The sequence below is a fragment of the Chiloscyllium punctatum genome, chromosome 24, assembly GCF_047496795.1.
Source record: "Chiloscyllium punctatum isolate Juve2018m chromosome 24, sChiPun1.3, whole genome shotgun sequence".
In the NCBI taxonomy this organism is placed as follows: domain Eukaryota; kingdom Metazoa; phylum Chordata; class Chondrichthyes; order Orectolobiformes; family Hemiscylliidae; genus Chiloscyllium; species Chiloscyllium punctatum.
The window spans coordinates 60,728,626-60,747,946 of record NC_092762.1 but is presented as its reverse complement, the minus strand read 5'-3'; the positions used below and the strand labels follow the sequence as shown (position 1 = coordinate 60,747,946).

Sequence of the window (19,321 nt, the reverse complement as noted above, 5' to 3'; positions counted from 1 at the left end):
GGCCAGTGATTTACATTAAGTTACTATGGTGGAACAAACTGAAGATATGTTTTGCTTAGATGTGCTTGCCAACTTTTCACATTGAAAGTTTGGTTGAGTTGGCTGTCTGTCTGTCTCCTATGTTTTCCTCACAGTGGCCTAAGGGAAGAACTGCTGGCATATTTGTGGCCTTTTGTGATGAGTGGGCACTGCAATGTATCTTAAGTTATAGGCACCACATTAATTTGCTTGGGTAGGTTCGCTTTGCTTTTGTTGGGAAATGTTTTAGATCAATACTGAGCTGCTTCCAGTTTGATTGGACTGTATCAGTGGTGTCCTTTAAAAGGACATCGGTGTTACCCTCATTGGTTTATTAAAATAGGCCAGGGCACCAGATATAGCTCTGGCCTGCAGCTTCTCTATGGATCAGGGGGAAATGGCCTCTGAGGAGACCAGCTTCAGAGACAAAGATCATGCCGCTGACACTGTGCTTGAAGTTGGCCAAAGGCTGTTCCATGTCAATAGGCGGCTGCTGGCCTCGACCAGCGAGTATTTCCGAGCCTTGTTCGGGGGTGGTACCAGGGAGAGCTCGCAGAATCACATCGTGTTGTGGGGCCTGGATCCCGAGGTCTTCCAGCTGCTGCTGGGCTTTGCCGCTCGGGGCCGAGTGAGTGTGGACCGGCGCAATGTGGAGGCTTTGCTGGAGGCGGCCGATTTCCTGCTCTTTGACCGGGTCAAGCTGCTGTGCGCCGCTTTCCTGCAGCGGGAGCTCAGGGTGGGGAACTGCGCGGGGGCCTTGGCCCTGGCCCAGCGCCTGGCCTGCCCCGGGCTAGCAGCGGCCGCCCGCGGGGTGGCCCTCACCCACCTGACCGCCTTCATGGCCGAGGAGGAAGAGTTCCTGCAGCTTCCGAAAGAGGTTTTGGCCGAGCTTTTGGCTAGTGATCACCTGTACGTGGCCAAAGAAGACCAGGTATTTGAAGCCGTGATGAAGTGGGTGAGTCACCACAACAGCAGGGAAGGTCACTTTCTGGAACTGCTGGCCTTGGTCAGGGCCCCCTTCCTGACCCTGTCTTTCCTCGATCTGATGATAAAACGCTCCAAGTGCGGCTTGCAGGCTGACCCTCACAGCAGACTCCTGAGAATATTAAATCACAGCCTTCCCCAGAGTTGGACCATGGGCCAGTCCCAGACCAGCAGGACCTATGAGACCATGTATGTTCTGGGGGGCAAACATGAGCAAGAACAGCAGGAACTATTTAAGTTTCATCCTCAAACGAACACTTGGCAAGCCTGCTCTCCTCTCCGACGCAGAAACCTCACCCAATATGCCGTAGCAACAGTAGGTAACACCATGTGCAAATTATAGCACAGAAGGTCAAGTCAGCCACTTGGCACAGTTTTAGAGTTAGTGGGGAGAGTCGTTTATAAACATGACTGCCTGCACATACAATATTCTGTTTGTAGGCTGAATTAAAAACGCATTTCAGTACCCATCAAGATAATACTTGGCATTGTTGGAAAATCTTGTGTTCCAAGCACCTAGGGTCTGAATCAAAATCAGAGGAAGCTTTCTGCATTTGATAAATATAAAGTTAACTGTATAAACATTCCTGGGTGAAGAGCAGTCCTTGTTCAATGCAGGTAATACTCAAACAAAACCTCAGAGGAGTGTTACGTTATGGAATAGACTAAACTCCCTCAAAATATATTAAGAAGATAGTCTAGACCCCCAAGCTTTTTTTTAATTTTAAAGGTAAGTGTAAGCAATGTGTTCTAGTGCAATTAGATTGGTCAAACTACCAGGCTAGAAATAAAACACTTTTGATTCATATAGTATGAAAAGATTTTCAGGGTGTTCCCAGGGTTGGAGGGTTTGTGGTATAGGGAGAGTCTGAATAGGCTCTACTTTCCCTATAATGTCAGAGGATGAGGGGTGATCTTATAGAGGTTTATAAACATGAGGGGCATGGATAAGGTGAATAGACAAGGTCTTTTCTTTGGGATGGGGGAGTCCAAAACTCGAGGGCTTGGGTTTAAGGGGACAGGAGAAAGATCTAAAAGGGACCTAAGGGGCAATTTTTTTCATGCGGATGGAACGAGTTGCCAGAAGAAGTGATGGAGGCTGGTAAAATAACATTTAAAAGGCATCTGGATGGGTTTATGAATAGGAAGGGTTTAGAGGGAAATGGGCCAAATGCTGGCAAATGGAACTAGATTAATTTAGAATATCTGGTCGGCAAGGGTAAGTTGGATCAAAGAGTCTGTTTCCTTGCTGTACATCTCTATGACTCCATGGCTATAATTAAAATACTGACACAATTAAAAGGGAAGAATTGGATTAACTGTAACTCTATTGAAATGCTTTACAAAATAATATGTATTAACTACTACTAATTACATGTTCCAATTTAACAATATTCCATAAACATACCCTTGGCAAAGGTAAATTCAGTAAAATAGATTGTCTTACATGAAATTCTAGAAGCAGGAAGAAAGCTCCAGCTTTTAGCTGTAACAAAGAAAGAATAAGAGCTTCCACATCCAGCCTCAAGACCCCAGCAACTGCTACTGAAGGCTAAACCTAAAAGAAATCCTGGTTTGTGTCTGAGTGGGTTTCTTCTGCAGTCTCTCATTTCCTCCCACAGTCCGGGGATGTGCAGGCTAGGTGGATTAGCCACGGGGAATGCAGGGATAGAGGTATAGAGGGTGGGATGCTCTTTGAGGGTAGATTTGGACTTGATGGGCTGAACGGCCTGCTTCCACTCTATGGTGATTCTGTGGGAGCTTGACCTCGCCCATTCAGGCTGCTTCTATTGTTCCAACTTTTTTTTAAAAACCCAAGGCCTCATAAGCTGTTTGCTTCACTGGCTTTGGAGCAGACTGCCTACATCTCTGTCTCATCCTTTCTTCAGTACAAAAATAAGGACAAAATACATCTCTTAAAGCCTTAGTATCGCCAGAATTAAGTGTGAAATTTTACAGCTGAGGGTCCAGTCCCCAGACATAATTCACCTAGAACCTTTACATTCAGAAGTCAGAGGAAAGCCTATCAGTTTAGTTTAGATTGAGCACATTGATATGACTTGACTGGGAACAGTGCACCAATTATGAAGCTCCACTATTCCACCTGCCATCACAAATGTGTAAAAACTTCAAAACACAAAGACAATCAATTTCTGACTGACTGCGATTTAGGACAAAAGCAATTCACACCAAGATTCATTATTCACAAGAAAGTAATTTATTGTAAACACATTTATTGTTTACATGGCAGAGTGAAACGAAGGATAACTAACCTCCTACTACTTGAGTTAAACTATTCATTATAAATGCATACCCTAAATATACATGCACTTATTTTCAAATAAGACAGGCAGCAAATAAGTGTGGAAAATATAGACAGGGAATACAAAATTCTAAAAATCAAAAGTTTAGATCAGAAGGATGAGTTGAATTGTCTCCCACAGACCTTTGAATTTTAGAATGATGGTTGTTCTTCTCAATAGTTGATCGGGGGATTAGGTCTCATACCAGAATTATTTCTTTTGGTTTTTTTTTAATTTGTCTTTTCACTCACATGGAGAGACGGAGAAAAATGTTTTCTTCTTGCAGGCTCTGGATGTTTCTAGCTGTACTTTTCCCTCTAGTCTGTAGAAAACTGCAGTCATCAATCCAAGGGCCCACGTCAGGCAGTAAATCCTTAACTCAAAAACTCCTGGTGCAACTCTGACTCAACAACGTGACAATCTGAATGCTGCAAAAGCAACATTGTGTTGCACAGCTAAAAATGCATACTTGATTTTTCCAAGTTGCAAAACTCATGGTATTTTACCTAACACTGTCCAACTTCCATTTCAGTTTATAGTCCAAAATAGGAAAATAAAATGTGTTCAGTCACAACAGATCTCAGAAATTAAAGTTAAGGTTTTAATTGAACTTTACCATTCAACCCCAGGTACTTAAAGTGTCAGATCATTTTTGGCTCATTAGCTTTTAATAGTGTGAACAAATGTGAAAAAATATAAGTCAGGATTTGGTGACAGTAATATAAATAAAAGCCATTTTGTCACCTACAACATTAAGAATAACAGGTTTGGAAGTGTGTTGGGGGGGATGATAGTTGATACATAATTTGAACAAAAAAGACCTTTGGGCCTTTTGTCAGACTGACCTCACCTATTATTTCTTCTTCGGAAATGCATCTACCTCTCATTCATTTTTATCCTGATTTATGTCTGCACATGTCACACAGAGAATTTTACCTTTAACTGTCGGATTTGAGCGCAACTCCAAAAGTTCGGTGAACAATTTCCCCCAGTAGGAAGATGGAAACATCAGACTAGTGACCTAGGGTCACTTCTGCCTTTGTAACATGATTGATGTGTGCTTTTAGATTCATTAAAGGAAAGAAAGATAAATGGCTTTTATACTTTATGTAGGAATTCAGGTGTTTAACCACATCTGTAATAAAGTTGTAAAGTTGTCATAATCTTACCAGACTATAGAGCTGCTCCCTTCTTCTTTCATTCAAGGAAGATGACTGGTGGTTTAAATCTAAGGCTCACCACCTCTCAGGCAAATGTCCTTCAAGGAAGACTTGAACCCATATTATTGTCATCACTTTCCATTCCAAAACAGCTGACTGGGCTATCACTTGTAAATATGTAATCTGTCAATTACATCATGTGCCAAAGCTGTTACATATCTTGAGCATAGCTGTAGTATTTGGTTGAGGTGCTGCTTTGTTAGGTAGTCAATCCAATATCTGATTTGCTATATGTGAATGAATCACAGGAGGCTCATCCAGATTGTGTAATTCAGACAAAACCAAACATTTAAATCACTTCCTTCAAATTCATAAATCGTGTGTATGAAAAAATAAATCATATGTAATTTGTCCAAACCATTTGTGTTCTCTGTTTAGCTGTCTCTCAGTGTATTATGTGTTAGCTGTGACTCTAATAGCAAACCAATTACTGATAATGTAGAGGTGCAGGTGTTGGACTGGGGCGGACAAAATTAAAAATCACGCAATATCAGGTTATAGACTAACAGGTTTATTTCAAAGTAATAGCTTTCAGAGCACTGCACCTTCGTCAAGAAGATTGTAAATTCACACCCCATACTGGGAACCAATTTACACTAATGGTGCTGATAGAGTGCGACAGTCAGAAGAACTATCTTTCAAATGAGACATTAGACCTGCTCTTTCAGATGCATGTAAAAGATTCCACAATACTATTTTAAGAATATTGGGAGGGTTATTATTGGTGTTATCGTCAATATTTATCCCTCAATCAGCACTAAGAGGTAATAAGATTTATCATGATCACTTTTCTGTTTGTGGAATCTTGCTATTTGCAAATTGTCTGCTGCAATTTCTTCATTACAACGATGATTACACTTCAACAGTGGCTGTGAAGTGCTTTGGGACACTGAAGTTATGAAATGATTCTAAATTAAAATTCTTTCTCGCTGTTAAAAGTTTAATTTATGCCATAACAAAGGCCACAGAGTATTATTCAATCCTGGATGAAAAAACACAACTCTGCCATAAAGATAGTTATTAAATATTACAGATGTTTGCAAAAATTTCCTCTGCATTGACCCTTTTATTGTATTTGATGTCTGAATTCGCGTTCAAAGCTTCTGCTGAATCTTGAGATGTTCTCAAATTTTAATTACCATTGACTAATTGTGTGTGTGTGTAAATTGGATCATGAGTGATTGTTCACATAATGATTTTGTGGGATGACAATACCCGCAGCTCGTCAGAGCAATCCACATCACATTACAGTCAGGCAGAAAATGATACATGCAACTGTTAAGCAGTTCTTTGAAATGTATTTTATTAGTTAAGTCTGAACTGATTGAGAGACAATTTTCTGCAAAATACCTGAATAACAGATAAGGCTTTATTGATGAACTTCAAGATAGGAATGACCTATGAAATGATATTCTCAGTGACAAAAATGGCAGTGGACAAGTTGTTGGAGGGAATCCTGAGGGACAGGATGTACATGTGTTTGGAAAGGCAAGGACTGATTAGGGATAGTCAACATGGCTTTGTGTGTGGGAAATCATGTCTCACAAACTTGATTGAGTTTTTTGAAGAAATAACAAAGAAGATTGATGAGGGCAGAACGGTGGACGTGATCTGTATGGACTTCAATAAGACATTCGACAAGGTTCCCCGTGGAAGACTGGTTAGATCTCTCAGAATATGGGGAGAACTAGCCATTTGGATACAGAACTGGTTCAAAGGTAGAAGACAGAGGGTGGTGGTGGAGGGTTGTTTTTCAGACTGGACCCCTGTGGCCAGTGGAGTGCCACAAGGACTGGTGCTGGGTCCAGTACTTTTGGTTATTTATATAAATAATTTGGATGTGAGCATAAGAGGTATAGTTAGTAAGTTTGCAGATGACACCAAAATTGGAGGTATAGTGGACAGTGAAGAGGTTATCTCAGATTACAACGGGATCTTGATCAGATGGGCCAATTGGCTGAGAAGAGGCAGATGGAGTTTAATATACATAAATGTGAGGTGCTGCATTTTGGGAAAGCAAATCTTAACAAGACTTATACACTTAATGGTAAGGTCCTAAGGAGTGTTGCTGAACAAAGAGACCTTGGAGTGCAGGTTCATAGCTCCTTGAAAGTGGAGTAGCAGGTAGATAGGATAGTGAAGAAGGCGTTTGGTATGCTTTCCTTTATTGGTCAGAGTATTGGGTACAGGAGTTGGGAGGTCATGTTGCGGCTGTACAGGCCATTGGTTAGACCACTGTTGGAATATTGTATACAATTCTGGTCTCCTTCCTATCGGAAAGGTGTTGTGAAACTTGAAAAGATTCAGAAAAGGTTTACGAGGATGTTGCCAGAGTTGGAGGATTTGATCTATAAGGAGAGGTTGAATACGCTGTGGCTGTTTTCCCTGATGTGTTGGAGGCTGAGGGGTGACCATGTAGAGGTTTACAAAATCATGAGGGGCATGGATAGGATAAATAGGCAAAGTGTTTTCCCTGAAATGAGGGAGTCCAGAACTAGAGGGCATAGATTTAGGGTGAGCGGGGAAAGATATAAAAGAGACCTAAGGGGCAATTCTTTCACACATAGGGTGATACATGTATGGAATGAGCTGCCAAAGGAAGTGGTGAAGGCTAATACAATTGCAACATTTAAAAGGCATCTGGATGTGTATATGAATAGGAAGGGTTTAGAGGGATATTGGGCCAAGGAGTGGCAGGTAGGATGAGATTGGGTTGGGATATCTGGTCAGCAGGGACGGGTTGGACCAAAGTTGTTTCCGTGATGTGTATCTCTGTGACTCTATAAATGGGCAATGCTATCTCTATGACTATTATTGCTGTGTAACTAACAACCCATGAAGTAAATATAAGAAATCATGGCCTTTAAACCTAAAGCACAGTTGCTTTGGAGGGCTATTAGTTAACAGTGAAAATGGAGTTGAATTCTAAGAAGTTGCAAGTTTTAAAGCTACAGATTCTTCTGATGTTAATAATTTGCTTCAAATGGATTTGTTTATATGTTATTGGCTAAAAGTCTGAGAGGTTAAATATTTTAAATCTGAACAAGCTCTGATCTCAACAGGTTTTCACTCTAAGATTAAGCTGTTCTTTGCATGTTTCTACGACAGGGAATTTCATCTTTGTGACAGGCGGATACTTTCGAGAAAGTGTGGTGTGGTACTGTGTGGACTGGGTGCTGGTTTATAACTATTGTGAAGACAGTTGGATGGAAGGACCGTCAATGAAGCAGTCTCGCAACTGGCATTGTGCAGTCGGTGTTGGGATGTACCTGTATGTACTAGGAGGGAGCACTGATGAGGCGGTCATCGCTGATGTTGAGCGTCTTCCATTGATGGCGACAGAGTGGGAAAAAACAGCCCCCATGATGCGGTCCGTGGAGAGGGCTGCAGTGGTCAGTGCTGGCACCAATATATATGTTTTGTGTGGACTGGATGAAAATGGTGACGTTTACAGTGGGGTGCAGCATCTGAATGTGGACAATGATGTTTGGGACATGATCTCCTTCTCCCCTCTTCCTCGGTAGGTCCTGTTTTATTTTCATGAGGGTGTTTGACACTCTTTTACAGCTACGTACATGTCTTCAGCTACTCAGGCTTTCAGCTTAAATTGGTCATGTTTAAGTGAAGCCTCTTTCGATCTATCTTTTGGTTCTTGTCCCCTAACTACTTTGTTTTGCCTCATAAGCCCTTTTATTATTTAAATTTCATCCTGTCAGAGACCTCCTTTCATTGTTCCTACTTTAAAATTTGACCAACTTGCCTAAAAGGACACATCTAAAATACTAATTGGGATTGTCTCTGTGCATTTTCATTTGACTTGCTGAGGTTTTTTTTCAGCATTTTCTATGTAAGTTCACGACGTTCCTGTTTAAGGTGAGCTTTGCCTGTGATGAGATGTTAAAGGGTGTAATGTAGCTGCAGTGTATCAGATATCTCAGAATGAAACACAAATCAGCAGCACTGTCACTGACACTGGTGTTTTCTTTACCTGTTTAAGATATGATCTCTGTGCCACCATTCTGAACGGTGCAGTGTACGTTGTGGGAGGTCAAACATTCCGTCTGGACATAGACACTGACGAATGGACTCCAGTTGACGAGGAATGCTTCAATGAAAAGTTTTTCAGCGGTTGCACAACTGTTAATGGAAGGATCTTTGTCCTTGGCGAGAGGAGAGGGAACACGTCCATCCCAAACATGATTCTCTTTGACCCCTATACAGAAACATGTCAGGTAGTGGATGCAACTGTGCCCTGCCCACTCCCTATTCGAGGCTGTGTGTCCATCCGAAAGTTCAATGTGAGATCTGGAATTTAATCAGATACAGTTTAAGAGAATGAGTCACTTGTGTTACTGCCCCTGTATCTGCCACCCTTTTGAGAGTAGCATCAGGATTAGGGAATCAAGGTTCCAGCTTTCCCAGCTAAGGAGAGACTGCAATCACAATTGCTTTCTGGTTACCCTGGACAAAATCTGGAATCTAATTGCCACCTCATCAAATGTCCTATTGAAAGATAGCCTGAGACTCACCACCTAGGTAAACCATCAATGCATTAATGAGAATCTCTGACTCACAGCCAGTCCTTTTGTGGCTATTAATCTGGTCTCTTTGACTGAGCTAAATGTCTTTTTTTCTCCCACATTTAGGCTTTTCTTGCTTCCAGACTTAATTATTATTACCCTATATAAACCCTAGCACAACCTCAACTGGATGTAGGTTTGCTCGCTGAGTTGGAAGGTTCATTTTCAGATGTTTTGTCACCATACAAGGTAACATCTTCAATGGGCCCCCGGATGAAGCATTGGTGGTATAGCCTGCTTTCTGTTTATGTGTTGGTCATGGCATTTCCTATGATTATGTCATTTTCTGTTCTTTTTCTCAGCGGGTGGTAAGTGGGATCCAAGTCAATGTGTTTGTTGATAGAGTTCTGGTTGGAATGCCAAGCTTCTAGGAATTCTCATTTGTTCTCTGTTTGGCTTGTCCTATGATGGATATGTTGTCCCAGTCGAAGTGGTGTCCTTCCTCATCCTTATGTAAGGATACTAGTGAGAGTGGGTCATGTCTTTTTGTGACTAGTTAATGTTCATGTATCCTAGTGGCTAGTTTTTTGTCTGTTTGTCCAATGTAGTGTTTGTTACAGTTCTTGCACAGTATTTTGTAAATGACATTAGTTTTGCTTGTTTTCTGTATTGAGTCTTTCAAGTTCATTAGCTGCTGTTTTAGTGTGTGGGTGGGTTTGTGGGCTACCACGATGCCAAGGGGTCTGAGTAGTCTGGTTGTCATTTCCGAGATGACTTTGATGTAAGGGAGAGTGGCTCGGATTTCTGGGCGTATTTTGTCTGCTTGTTTGGGTTTGTTGCTCAGAAATCAGTGGACACTGTTCATTGGATACTCGTTATTTTTGAATATTCTGAAAACTTTTGAATATTTTGAAAAGAATGGCGACCCAATGAACACAGTCCGCTGATTTCTGAGCAACAAACCCAAACAAGCAGACAAACCACGCCCAGAAACCTTAGCCACTCTCCCCTACATTAAAGGCATCTCGGAAATGACTGCCACACTACTCAGACCCCTTGGCATCTTGGTAGCCTGCAAACCCACCCACACACTAAAACAGCAGCTAATGAACTTGAAAGACCCAATACAGTCAACAAGGAAAACTGTTGTCATTTACAAAATACCTTGCAAGAACTGTAACAAACACTACTTTGGACAAACAGGCAGAAAACTAACCACTAGAATACATGAACATCAACTAGTCACAAAAAAGACATGACCCACTCTCACTAGTATCCTACGTACAGATGAGGAAGGACAGCACTTCGACTAGGACAACACATCCATCCTAGGACAAGACATACAGAGAACGCACGAGAATTCCTAGAAGCATGGCATTCTAACCAGAACTCTATCAACAAACACACTGACTGGATCCCAGTTACCACCCCCTGAGAAAAAGAACAGGCAATGTCATTACCATAGATAATGATGTCACCACTAGGAAATGCCATCACCAACCCAAGGAAACCCAAACCCATAAATAGAATGCGGGTTATACCACCAATGCTTCATCCAGAGGCTCACTGAAGATGTTGCCTAGTATGGTGACAAAACTTCTGAAAACAAATCTTCCAGTTCAGTGAGCAAACCTACATCTAGAACCTCAACCGTAGCTACAAATCTTCTCAAAATTGCTCAACCTCAACTCTATTACCTGTATCCTATTTTGCAACAAGTTTGGTTTTGAAGAAAAATCATGCTGGACTTGAAACATTAACTCTGTTTCTCTCCATGGATGCTTCCAGACCTGCGAATGTCTCCTTTTGCAGTTCTTCACGCATCACCTGACCCTGTGACTGTGACCCCTTATGCATCTGCTGACACCCATTAACTCCACCCTGTTATTGGCATTGCAGTGACCTAGACAACATGCAACAGAATTCCTCCTCCTATCCATCTTCCCCTCTGCTGTTTTACCCTTCCTTGGTTCAGCAGTCATTTTCCCATGCTTTGTAGATATTGGACATTAAAGTTATTTGTCTAGAAGTTATTTATCATTAAAATAATTTATCTAGAACCCTACTTGTTTGTACTGATCTGCAGCAGAGCGGAGCAATGGACTTTCCTTCAGTAACTATTGATCAGTTTATTGGTTTTCTTTCTGACCTTGAGTGTGTATTCTGGACTGAAAACAACTTTGGGCTTTTCTGCCACTATTTGCAGCATCAGTGTAACATGGTGGAAGATTCAGGAGAACATGTATGCAATCATAAATATTGGTGTGAAAGTCAGGAAATCGGATTCTTTGAATAAATTAAGTGGGAAATTCAGTAGGGATATTGCGCAACATTTATTATCTTATATCACTCTGTACTTACCACTCCACCCCAGTTGCTACAATCACAACTTTAATTTACATAGCACATTTAATATAAAGTGTCTCAACATGCTTCTCAAGAGTAGTATCAAACAGAATTGGACTTGAGCCACATGGTGAGCTATTCTGGTCAAAAATCTTTGCTCTAAAGAGTGTTTTAAAGGTGAATAAACCAGTGGGGAGATTTAAGGAGGGGATTCCAGAGCTTTGGGTCTGTGTAGCTCAAGATGAGGACACCAATAGAGAAGCATTTAAAAACACAGGATGCTCATGAGACATAATTCAGAACAATCCACAAGCTCCCCACCTTCATTGCCACACACAGTTGTGGTTAAATAAAGGCTACTTATGAGTCATCTTTGCTCGCAAACACCTGGATGCTCTCAAAACTACCAAGATCATTTAATGTAATGTCACTTCACTATACTAACAGGAAATTCTAGACATGCACTGCAACTCTTTTAGCAATAGAAGGAAACCACAAAAAAAGTCTTCAGGGTGGAGTCAAGTCCATGCTTGAAGCTGGTGCCTGAAATGTTAACTTGCCTTTTCACTCGTGTACTCACAGTCTTGCTGCGTAGCACCAGAAAGTTTTGTTTTTGTTTTGCATTGTCAAATTTCTTCTTTAGCATTTCAATTTTAAATTTAGACCTGCTGACCTATTTAAAATCTTGGTTTAAACATTAATTATTCACTTATCTATGCTACTTAACTCTGTGATCTGCCTGTATGGCTCACAAGGCAAAGCTTATCACTGTGCCTTGGTGCCCGTGACAATAAATTCAATTCAATTTATTTCAAAAGAGCTGAACTTCAGGGAGAAAGTTAGAGTGAGTGTCCTTGATAGTAAGACCACATTTGATCTTTTGTGGCATCAAGGAGCATTAGCAAAATTAGAGTAATTGAGAACCCAAGCTCTGCTAGGTAGAATTATTTTTACAGAAAGGAATATGGTCATGGTTGTTGAAGTTCAGTCGTTTCAGCTTCAGGACATCTCTGCAGGAGTTCCTCAGGCCCAAACAACATCATTGCTTCATCTATGGCCTTCCCTCCATCATATGGTCAGAAGAGGCAATGATTGGTGATGACTGCACAATATTCAGCACCATGTGTGAGGCAGTCCTTATGCAAATGGAACAAGAACTGGACACCATCCAGGAATCGTCTGACAAATGGCAAGTAACATTCATGCCATATAAGTGCCAGGTAATTACTATCTCAGATAGTATCTCAGAGTGTCTAACTATTGCCACTTTAATGGCATTGCCATTATTGAATCCCCCATCTCAACATTGTGATGGTTACCATTGACCAAAAACTGGACTAGATTAACCATATAAATACTGAGGCTAAAGGTCAGAAATTAGAAATCCTGCAGCGAGTAATTCGCCTCCTGTTCACTCTCTGCAAAGCATAAGTAAAGAATCTGATGGAGTACTCCCCACCTGCCAAGATGAGTGCAACTCCAACAGCACTCAGGAGGCTTGATACCATCCAGGACAATTCAGCATACATGTTTGGTACCATATCCTCAAGAATTTGCTCCCTCGATCATTAACATACAGTAGCAAGTCGTGTGTAACAGCTACAAGATGCTCTGCAGAAATTTACCAAGGCTCCTTAGCATCTTCCAAATCCATGAATGCTACTATCTAGAAGGAGAATTTTAAAACACCATCACCTACAAGTTCTCTTCCAAACAGTCACCATTCTGACTTGGAAATATGTTGCAACTCCTTCAGTGTTGTTGGTCAACATCCTGAAACTCCCTCACAGTATTGTAGGTTTACCTGAACGAAATGGACTGCAGAGGTTCAAGAAAGTAGTTCATGGCTACTTTCTCGAGGCAACTAGGGATGGGCAATAACTACTATACCAACCAGCAATGCCTGCAGGCTGGATATGTCTAAGTTTGCTTTCTCCAGTTGTGGCATTGAATATGAGGACTTCTGTTTGGCATGAGTTATCAGTTATTGTTGGTAGACAATAAGGTACCAAGTGTTGAGTTTCTAGAAGCATATAGAATCATTATACTAATTTGATCCTTCGACTTGTGTCAGCCACTGAAGAACATGCATCTGCTCCAAATGGATCACTAAGTAGAAATGTTCCCATGTTGTGTTGGGTTGGGGAACGAACTGGGAGGAGATTGACATCCAGCACTGGGCATCAAAGAAATTTGTGGCTTCACTGCAACAGGTAGAGAAAAATACTAGAAATCCCCGGGAGAATTCTGACAATCAGCTCCCATTGCTGTGACAGAAATCTCCTCTGGACATCTATCCTGGACATTTTGTTTTACCTGCAGTCCAATAAATTTCTCATGGGAAAATTGAATGGTCAGCATATGTTCATTTTTGTAATTAGAAGTTTGTGTCACTTCAGTGTTTCAATGTCAGTACTAATACTATATTAACTCCCCAACACTGCATTCACAGAATGATATAGTTATGTAGCATAGGAGACCATTCAGCTTTTTGAATGTGTGCCATTTCTTCCAAATTTGTCCCACTCCACCCCTCTTTCTCCAAACCCTTACAATTGTTTCCTTCTTCAATTAGAGTCATAGACATTTATAGCATGGAAACAGACCCCCTTGGTCCAACTCGTCTGTACTGACCAGATATCCTAAATTAATCTAGTCCCATTGACCAGCACTTGGCCCATATCTCTCTATACCCGACCTATTCGTATACCCATCCAGATGCTTTTTACATGTTGTAATTGAACCAGCCTCCACCACTTCCTCTGGCAGCTCATTCCATACACGCACCACCCTCTGCATAAAAAAGTTGCTCCTCAGGTCCCTTTTAAATCTTTCTCCTCTCACCCTAAACCTATGCCCTCTAGTTCTGGACTCCACCACACCAGAGAAAAGACCTTGTCTGTCAACCCTATCTATGTCTCTCATGCTTTTATCAACTTCTATAAGGTCACCCCTCAGCCTCCGATGCCCCAGGGAAAACTGCCCAGTCTGTTCAGCCTCTCCCTTATTTGAAGGCCACTGCTGAATCTATATGTCACTATATTATTCATGTGAAACACTAGACAATGACATTCTGCATTTGACATTAGCTCAGCTCTTGACACTAGACCCTGAAATGCCATCCGTGAGCAATATCAGTTTAGTCCCCAGGATAGGTTTAGGGTTAGAGGAGAAAGATGTAAAAGAGACCTAAGGGGCAACTTTTTCACGCAAGGGGTGGTACGTGTATGGAATGAGCTACCAGAGCAAGTGATGGAAGTTAGTACAACTGCAACATTTAGATAGATGGGTTTATGAATAGGGTTTGGAGGGATGTGGGCTAGGTGCTGGCAGGTGGGACTAGATTGGGTTGGGATATCTGGTTGGCATGGATGAGTTGGACCGAAGGGTCTGTTTCCATGCTGTACATCTCTGTGACTCTATGACACCCATGTATGACACCTCTGATAGTCCTCGCCAGAGCTATGATTCATGGGTGTGAATCTTCCTGCTGTTAGTTTGGGTGGGAATTGACAATATTTGTCAGACCTAAATTCCCAAATATAGAGACCATAATCCAATCTTTGTCTCTGAGTAGAGCTTTGTGCTTTTGTTACTCCTGGGACCGCCAAACTACAACTTGGTAAGAGTCGGTACTTGTTCCTGCCAGCTCATCACCTCTGGGAGAACAGTTGATGCTTAATTTTTAATAAATAATAAAATAAATGTTATGACTGGCTGTGAATTTAGTTTTTGAAATGTTATTGTTGCTTTTATCCTTTTTTTTCCTGTTGTGATTGTGCTCTGGGTAACTGGTGACAAGGTAGGAGATTGTGGTTTGGGACTCCATTGATCAAATGCTTTATTGGCTGAAATGTGTAGAAGAAGCCAAATGGTGAAAAAGCAAACTTCATCAGTAGTGCAGTAAAGTGTGAGAACAGACAACTTACTGTGGGAAGAAGATGATAAACAACTCCCAGAGGATACAAAAACTAACAGTGTCTTGAATCCCAGACGAAATGCTCAAGTGTTGAGCCCAGCACTGGTTGGCATGGGAATGTTGACGCCCTGTACCAGGGATGGAGCATAGTAAGCCAATTGTTTGAAAGTTGGATGTAGCTAGGGTTGACACAGATGGTTCAATGACAAGTTTTGTAACTGGTGTGTTTAAATGCTAGCTCAGGAATGATTACATTAAATCTGTCTCTATAGGCTTTTCTGTGAAAAAGACGCAAGAAGGGATTCCTGAGCATAGAAATTTGTCAAGGTTTTAGGTACTGCATTGACCAGGGAGTATTTACATGGATCTTGCACCTGTGTCCAAACTATAATGTGCTATGACACTACTACTCAGACATTAGCATGTAACAGCCCTTATCATATTAAATAAAATATAACCAGTTCACCAAACTGGGTTGTCACTTAAAATCATTACAGAGTTCGACAAGTGGAATAAAGAATCAATTGACTTCCTAAATCCTGTTTTCCTAACCATGTTCGATGCTGCTACACATTTCAGTGGGTACTACCTAACATTGGTGCAGATTTGGGAGTATTAGTCTGTTTCAATACAAGCATATCTTGGCTTTGTAAATTGGTCGTACAGACTTGGATGAGTACAGTCTTGCACTGACAGTCTTTCAACAAAAATTGTGCTGAGCTGCTCTGTTAGCAGCTCGTTTCTGTTTCTTTCCTTCGCTATTTAGAGCCAAATAAATAATAGGATTTTAAAAAAAACTTCCATGGATGTGGCTGTCACTGGCAAGTTCAACATTTGTTGCCCATCCCTAACTACCTTAGAAAATTTTCAAATTGTTGCAGTCCATATAGTGTAGGTGTACATACATGGCTCTGTTAGGAAGGGAGGTCCAAAAATCTGACTCCATGACAGTAAAGGAAAAGCACTTCTCCAGAGATCCCCAGCATCACAAGCTTGTTCAGCCAATTTAATTCACTCCATGTGATAAATAAATAGCTGGAGGCACTGGATACTGTGAAGGGAAGGAATCCTGACAACTGTCCAGCGATTGTACTGAAGAGTTAGCTCCAGAACTTGTCACACCCCTACCCAAACTGTTCCAGTATAGTTACAACATTGTTGGATCGATGCCAATGTGGAGAATTTCCCAGAGAGATCTAGTATATTAAAAGGAGGACAAATCCTAGCCAATTAGAAACATAAAACATAGGAGCAAAAGCAGGTGATTCAGCCCTTTGTGCTTTCCCTGCCATTTAATTTGATCATGGCTGATTGTCCACCTAAGTACCATGTTCCCACTTTCTCCCCATACCCTTTGATTCTTTTAAGCCTAAGAACTATATCAAACTCCTTGTTTAAAATATTCAATGTCTTGGCCTGCACTGCTTTCTGTGGTGGAGAATTCCACAGGCACACCACTCTCTGCGTAAAGAAATGTCTCCTCATCTCAGTCCTAAATGGCCTACCCCTACCCTTCAATGGTGACCCCTGGTTCTGGACTTCCTGGCCATCTTTCTGTGTTTAGTCTGTCTTTGTAGAATTTTATAGGTTTCTATGAGATCCCCCTTCATTCTTCTAAACTCCAGTGAATATAGCCCAAACAGATCCAGTCTCCCTTCAGACATCAGTCCTGCCGTCCCAGCAATCAGTTTGGTAACAGTTCACCAACATCCTTTCCAGGGCAGTTAGGGATGGAAAATAAATTTTAATCCAATCAGTGACACCCACATTCCCACAAACTAATTTAAATATTAGTCACTGCTGAGGCTTGCATCAAGTGAATATAAATACTAATGGCATTACTTGTCCCTAACTCTGATTGATATCAGGCATGCACATCAGTCTACTCTTGATCAGCAGTAAACAATGGATGGTGCCATCAACAGTGCTATCAAACAGCCCTTGCTTAGCAATAACCTACTTCCTTATGTTCAGTTTTGGTTTCTCCAGTGCTACTGAGTTTCTGTTCGGATTACAGCCTTCGTTCAGACATGGACGACAAGGCTGATTTCCAGAGGTGAGAGGAGGATGAGTGATTGCCCTAGGCATCATTTGACTGCGTATGGCATCTAGGAGCTGTAGCAAAATTTGAGTTAATGGAATTGAGGGAATACTGTCTGCTAGTTGGGGTCATACCTGGCACAAAAGGAAGATGTTCCTAGGATTGGGAAGTCAGTCATCTCAGCACCAGCACATTTCTGCAGGAGTTCCTCAGAATAGTGTCCTAGGCCCAACCATTTTCAATGACCTTCCCACCTTCATAAGGTTAGAGGTGGGGATGTTCACTGATTTTTGCACAATGTTCAGCACCACTCATAGACTACTTCAGTACCTGATGAGTCATGTTCAAACACAGCAAGTCCCGGACAATTTCCAGATTTGGGCTGACAAATGGCAAAAGTAACATCTATGCCACACAAGTGACCATCTCCAACAAGAGAGAATCCATACATGGCCCATTGGCATTCAATGGCATTACCATCTCTGAATCCCTCTCACGATCAATATCCTAATGTTACCGTGGTCCTCAAACTGAAGTGGTCAGCCATGTGGCTACAAGAACCGGTCAGAGGCAGCAAGTAACTCATCTTGAGTCTTCCCAGAGCCTGTCCACCTTGGCAAGGCACAAGTTAGGAGTGTGATGGAATACTCCAAACTTGCCTCAATGAATGCAGCTACAACATATCAATGATTAACACTATCCAAGACAAAGCAGCCTTCTTGATTGGCACCACATCCAGTTCCTCCACTACTGACAGTCATTAGCATCAGTGTATACTATCTACAAGATGCACTGAAGAAACTCAAGTGCCTTCCAAACCCACAACCACTACCATTTTGAAGGACAAGGACAGCAGATACACCATAACTTGCAAATTCCTTCCAGTGATGGTGTCCCTACTGACAAGCTAGGAGACCCAAGTTCCAGTGCCATCAACCTGAAGTATGTAACAACATCTCTGAGCAGGTTGATCAGACAATATCTGTTGAGAGGTCTGGAGCTGAGTGGCCTTGATAGCACTGTCAATGACATATTCCATCACTTTGCTGATGTGAGAGAGTAGACTGATGGGGGTCACAACTGATTGGATTTGTCCTGCTCTTTGTGGACCACAACCATGGCAACTTTCCATATGTCTGGTAGATTCTTGTGTTGTATCAATACTGAATGAGCTTTGCTAGGCACACAGCTGGTTCTGCTTCTCAAGTCTTCATTGCTGCAGTTGGGGTTCAGATTTATTCTTTCCCCCCCAGTGCACTCAGACAGTTCTTGATACTGCAAGGAGTGTATCAAATTGACTAAAGACTGGTATCCATGAGGCTGAAACCTTAGGGCAGTGACCAACACGGTCTTGCTAGTTAAAGATGTTTGTGAAAATTTTGACCTTGTCTTTGCACTGAGGTACAGGGCTGCTATCACGGATGATGATTTTCCACTCATTAATGGTGTAGTAGTTCACCATCAGAGAGCAGAGAGATCGGACTAAGGTTTCTAAAATCACGAGGGGGCTGGACAGACTAGATAGGGTGAAAAAAAAAGAATGAGAGCGCATATACTTAAAAAGTGCTGTGCAAATGAAGCAAGAGTGGGGTATTGAAAAGTACTCCTACACAGTAGTTAGGTACGGAATGCACAACCTGGAAAAATAGTGGTGCAGGTTGAATTGAGGCATCCAAAAGGGGACTGGAGGGTTTTTGTTTTGATGGGGATGGTATGTAGGGATATGGGAAAAAGGCAAAGATTGGCATTACATAATACAGCTAGTATAGGCACATTAGTCTGAATGCATCATAGTATTTCTGTGATAGGATATCCCAAGTTTTGATCTGATTTGTTGGTTATGGGATTGTTTAGTTCAATCAATAGCACTGTGCTTCTGCAGTTCATCACATGATAATCCTGTGCTTTAGTTTTACTATGTTGACACCTCTAAGTATGGCAATTGCCATTCCTGCCATGTACATTCCTCG

At 41.6% G+C, this 19,321-nt stretch overlaps 1 protein-coding gene across 1 annotated transcript; it reads left to right on the top strand.

Annotated features, from left to right (window-relative positions):
* The first annotated feature begins 344 nt into the window (after positions 1–344).
* Positions 345–9,423, top strand: LOC140494602 (kelch-like protein 23). The gene is made up of 3 exons (XM_072593955.1): positions 345–1,322; positions 7,634–8,045; positions 8,523–9,423. The coding sequence occupies exons 1-3, from the start codon at positions 401–403 to the stop codon at positions 8,839–8,841; spliced, it is 1,653 nt and encodes a 550-aa protein (XP_072450056.1). The 5' UTR covers positions 345–400; the 3' UTR covers positions 8,842–9,423.
* Positions 9,424–19,321: the final 9,898 nt, after the last annotated feature.

Coding starts and splice junctions, on each gene's coding strand:
- LOC140494602 (XM_072593955.1), top strand. CDS start 401: ATGGATCAGGGGGAAATGGCCTCTGAGGAGACCAGCTTCAGAGACAAA. Junction 1,323..7,633: donor ATATGCCGTAGCAACAGTAG/GTAACACCATGT, acceptor TTTCTACGACAG/GGAATTTCATCTTTGTGACA. Junction 8,046..8,522: donor TCCTTCTCCCCTCTTCCTCG/GTAGGTCCTGTT, acceptor TACCTGTTTAAG/ATATGATCTCTGTGCCACCA.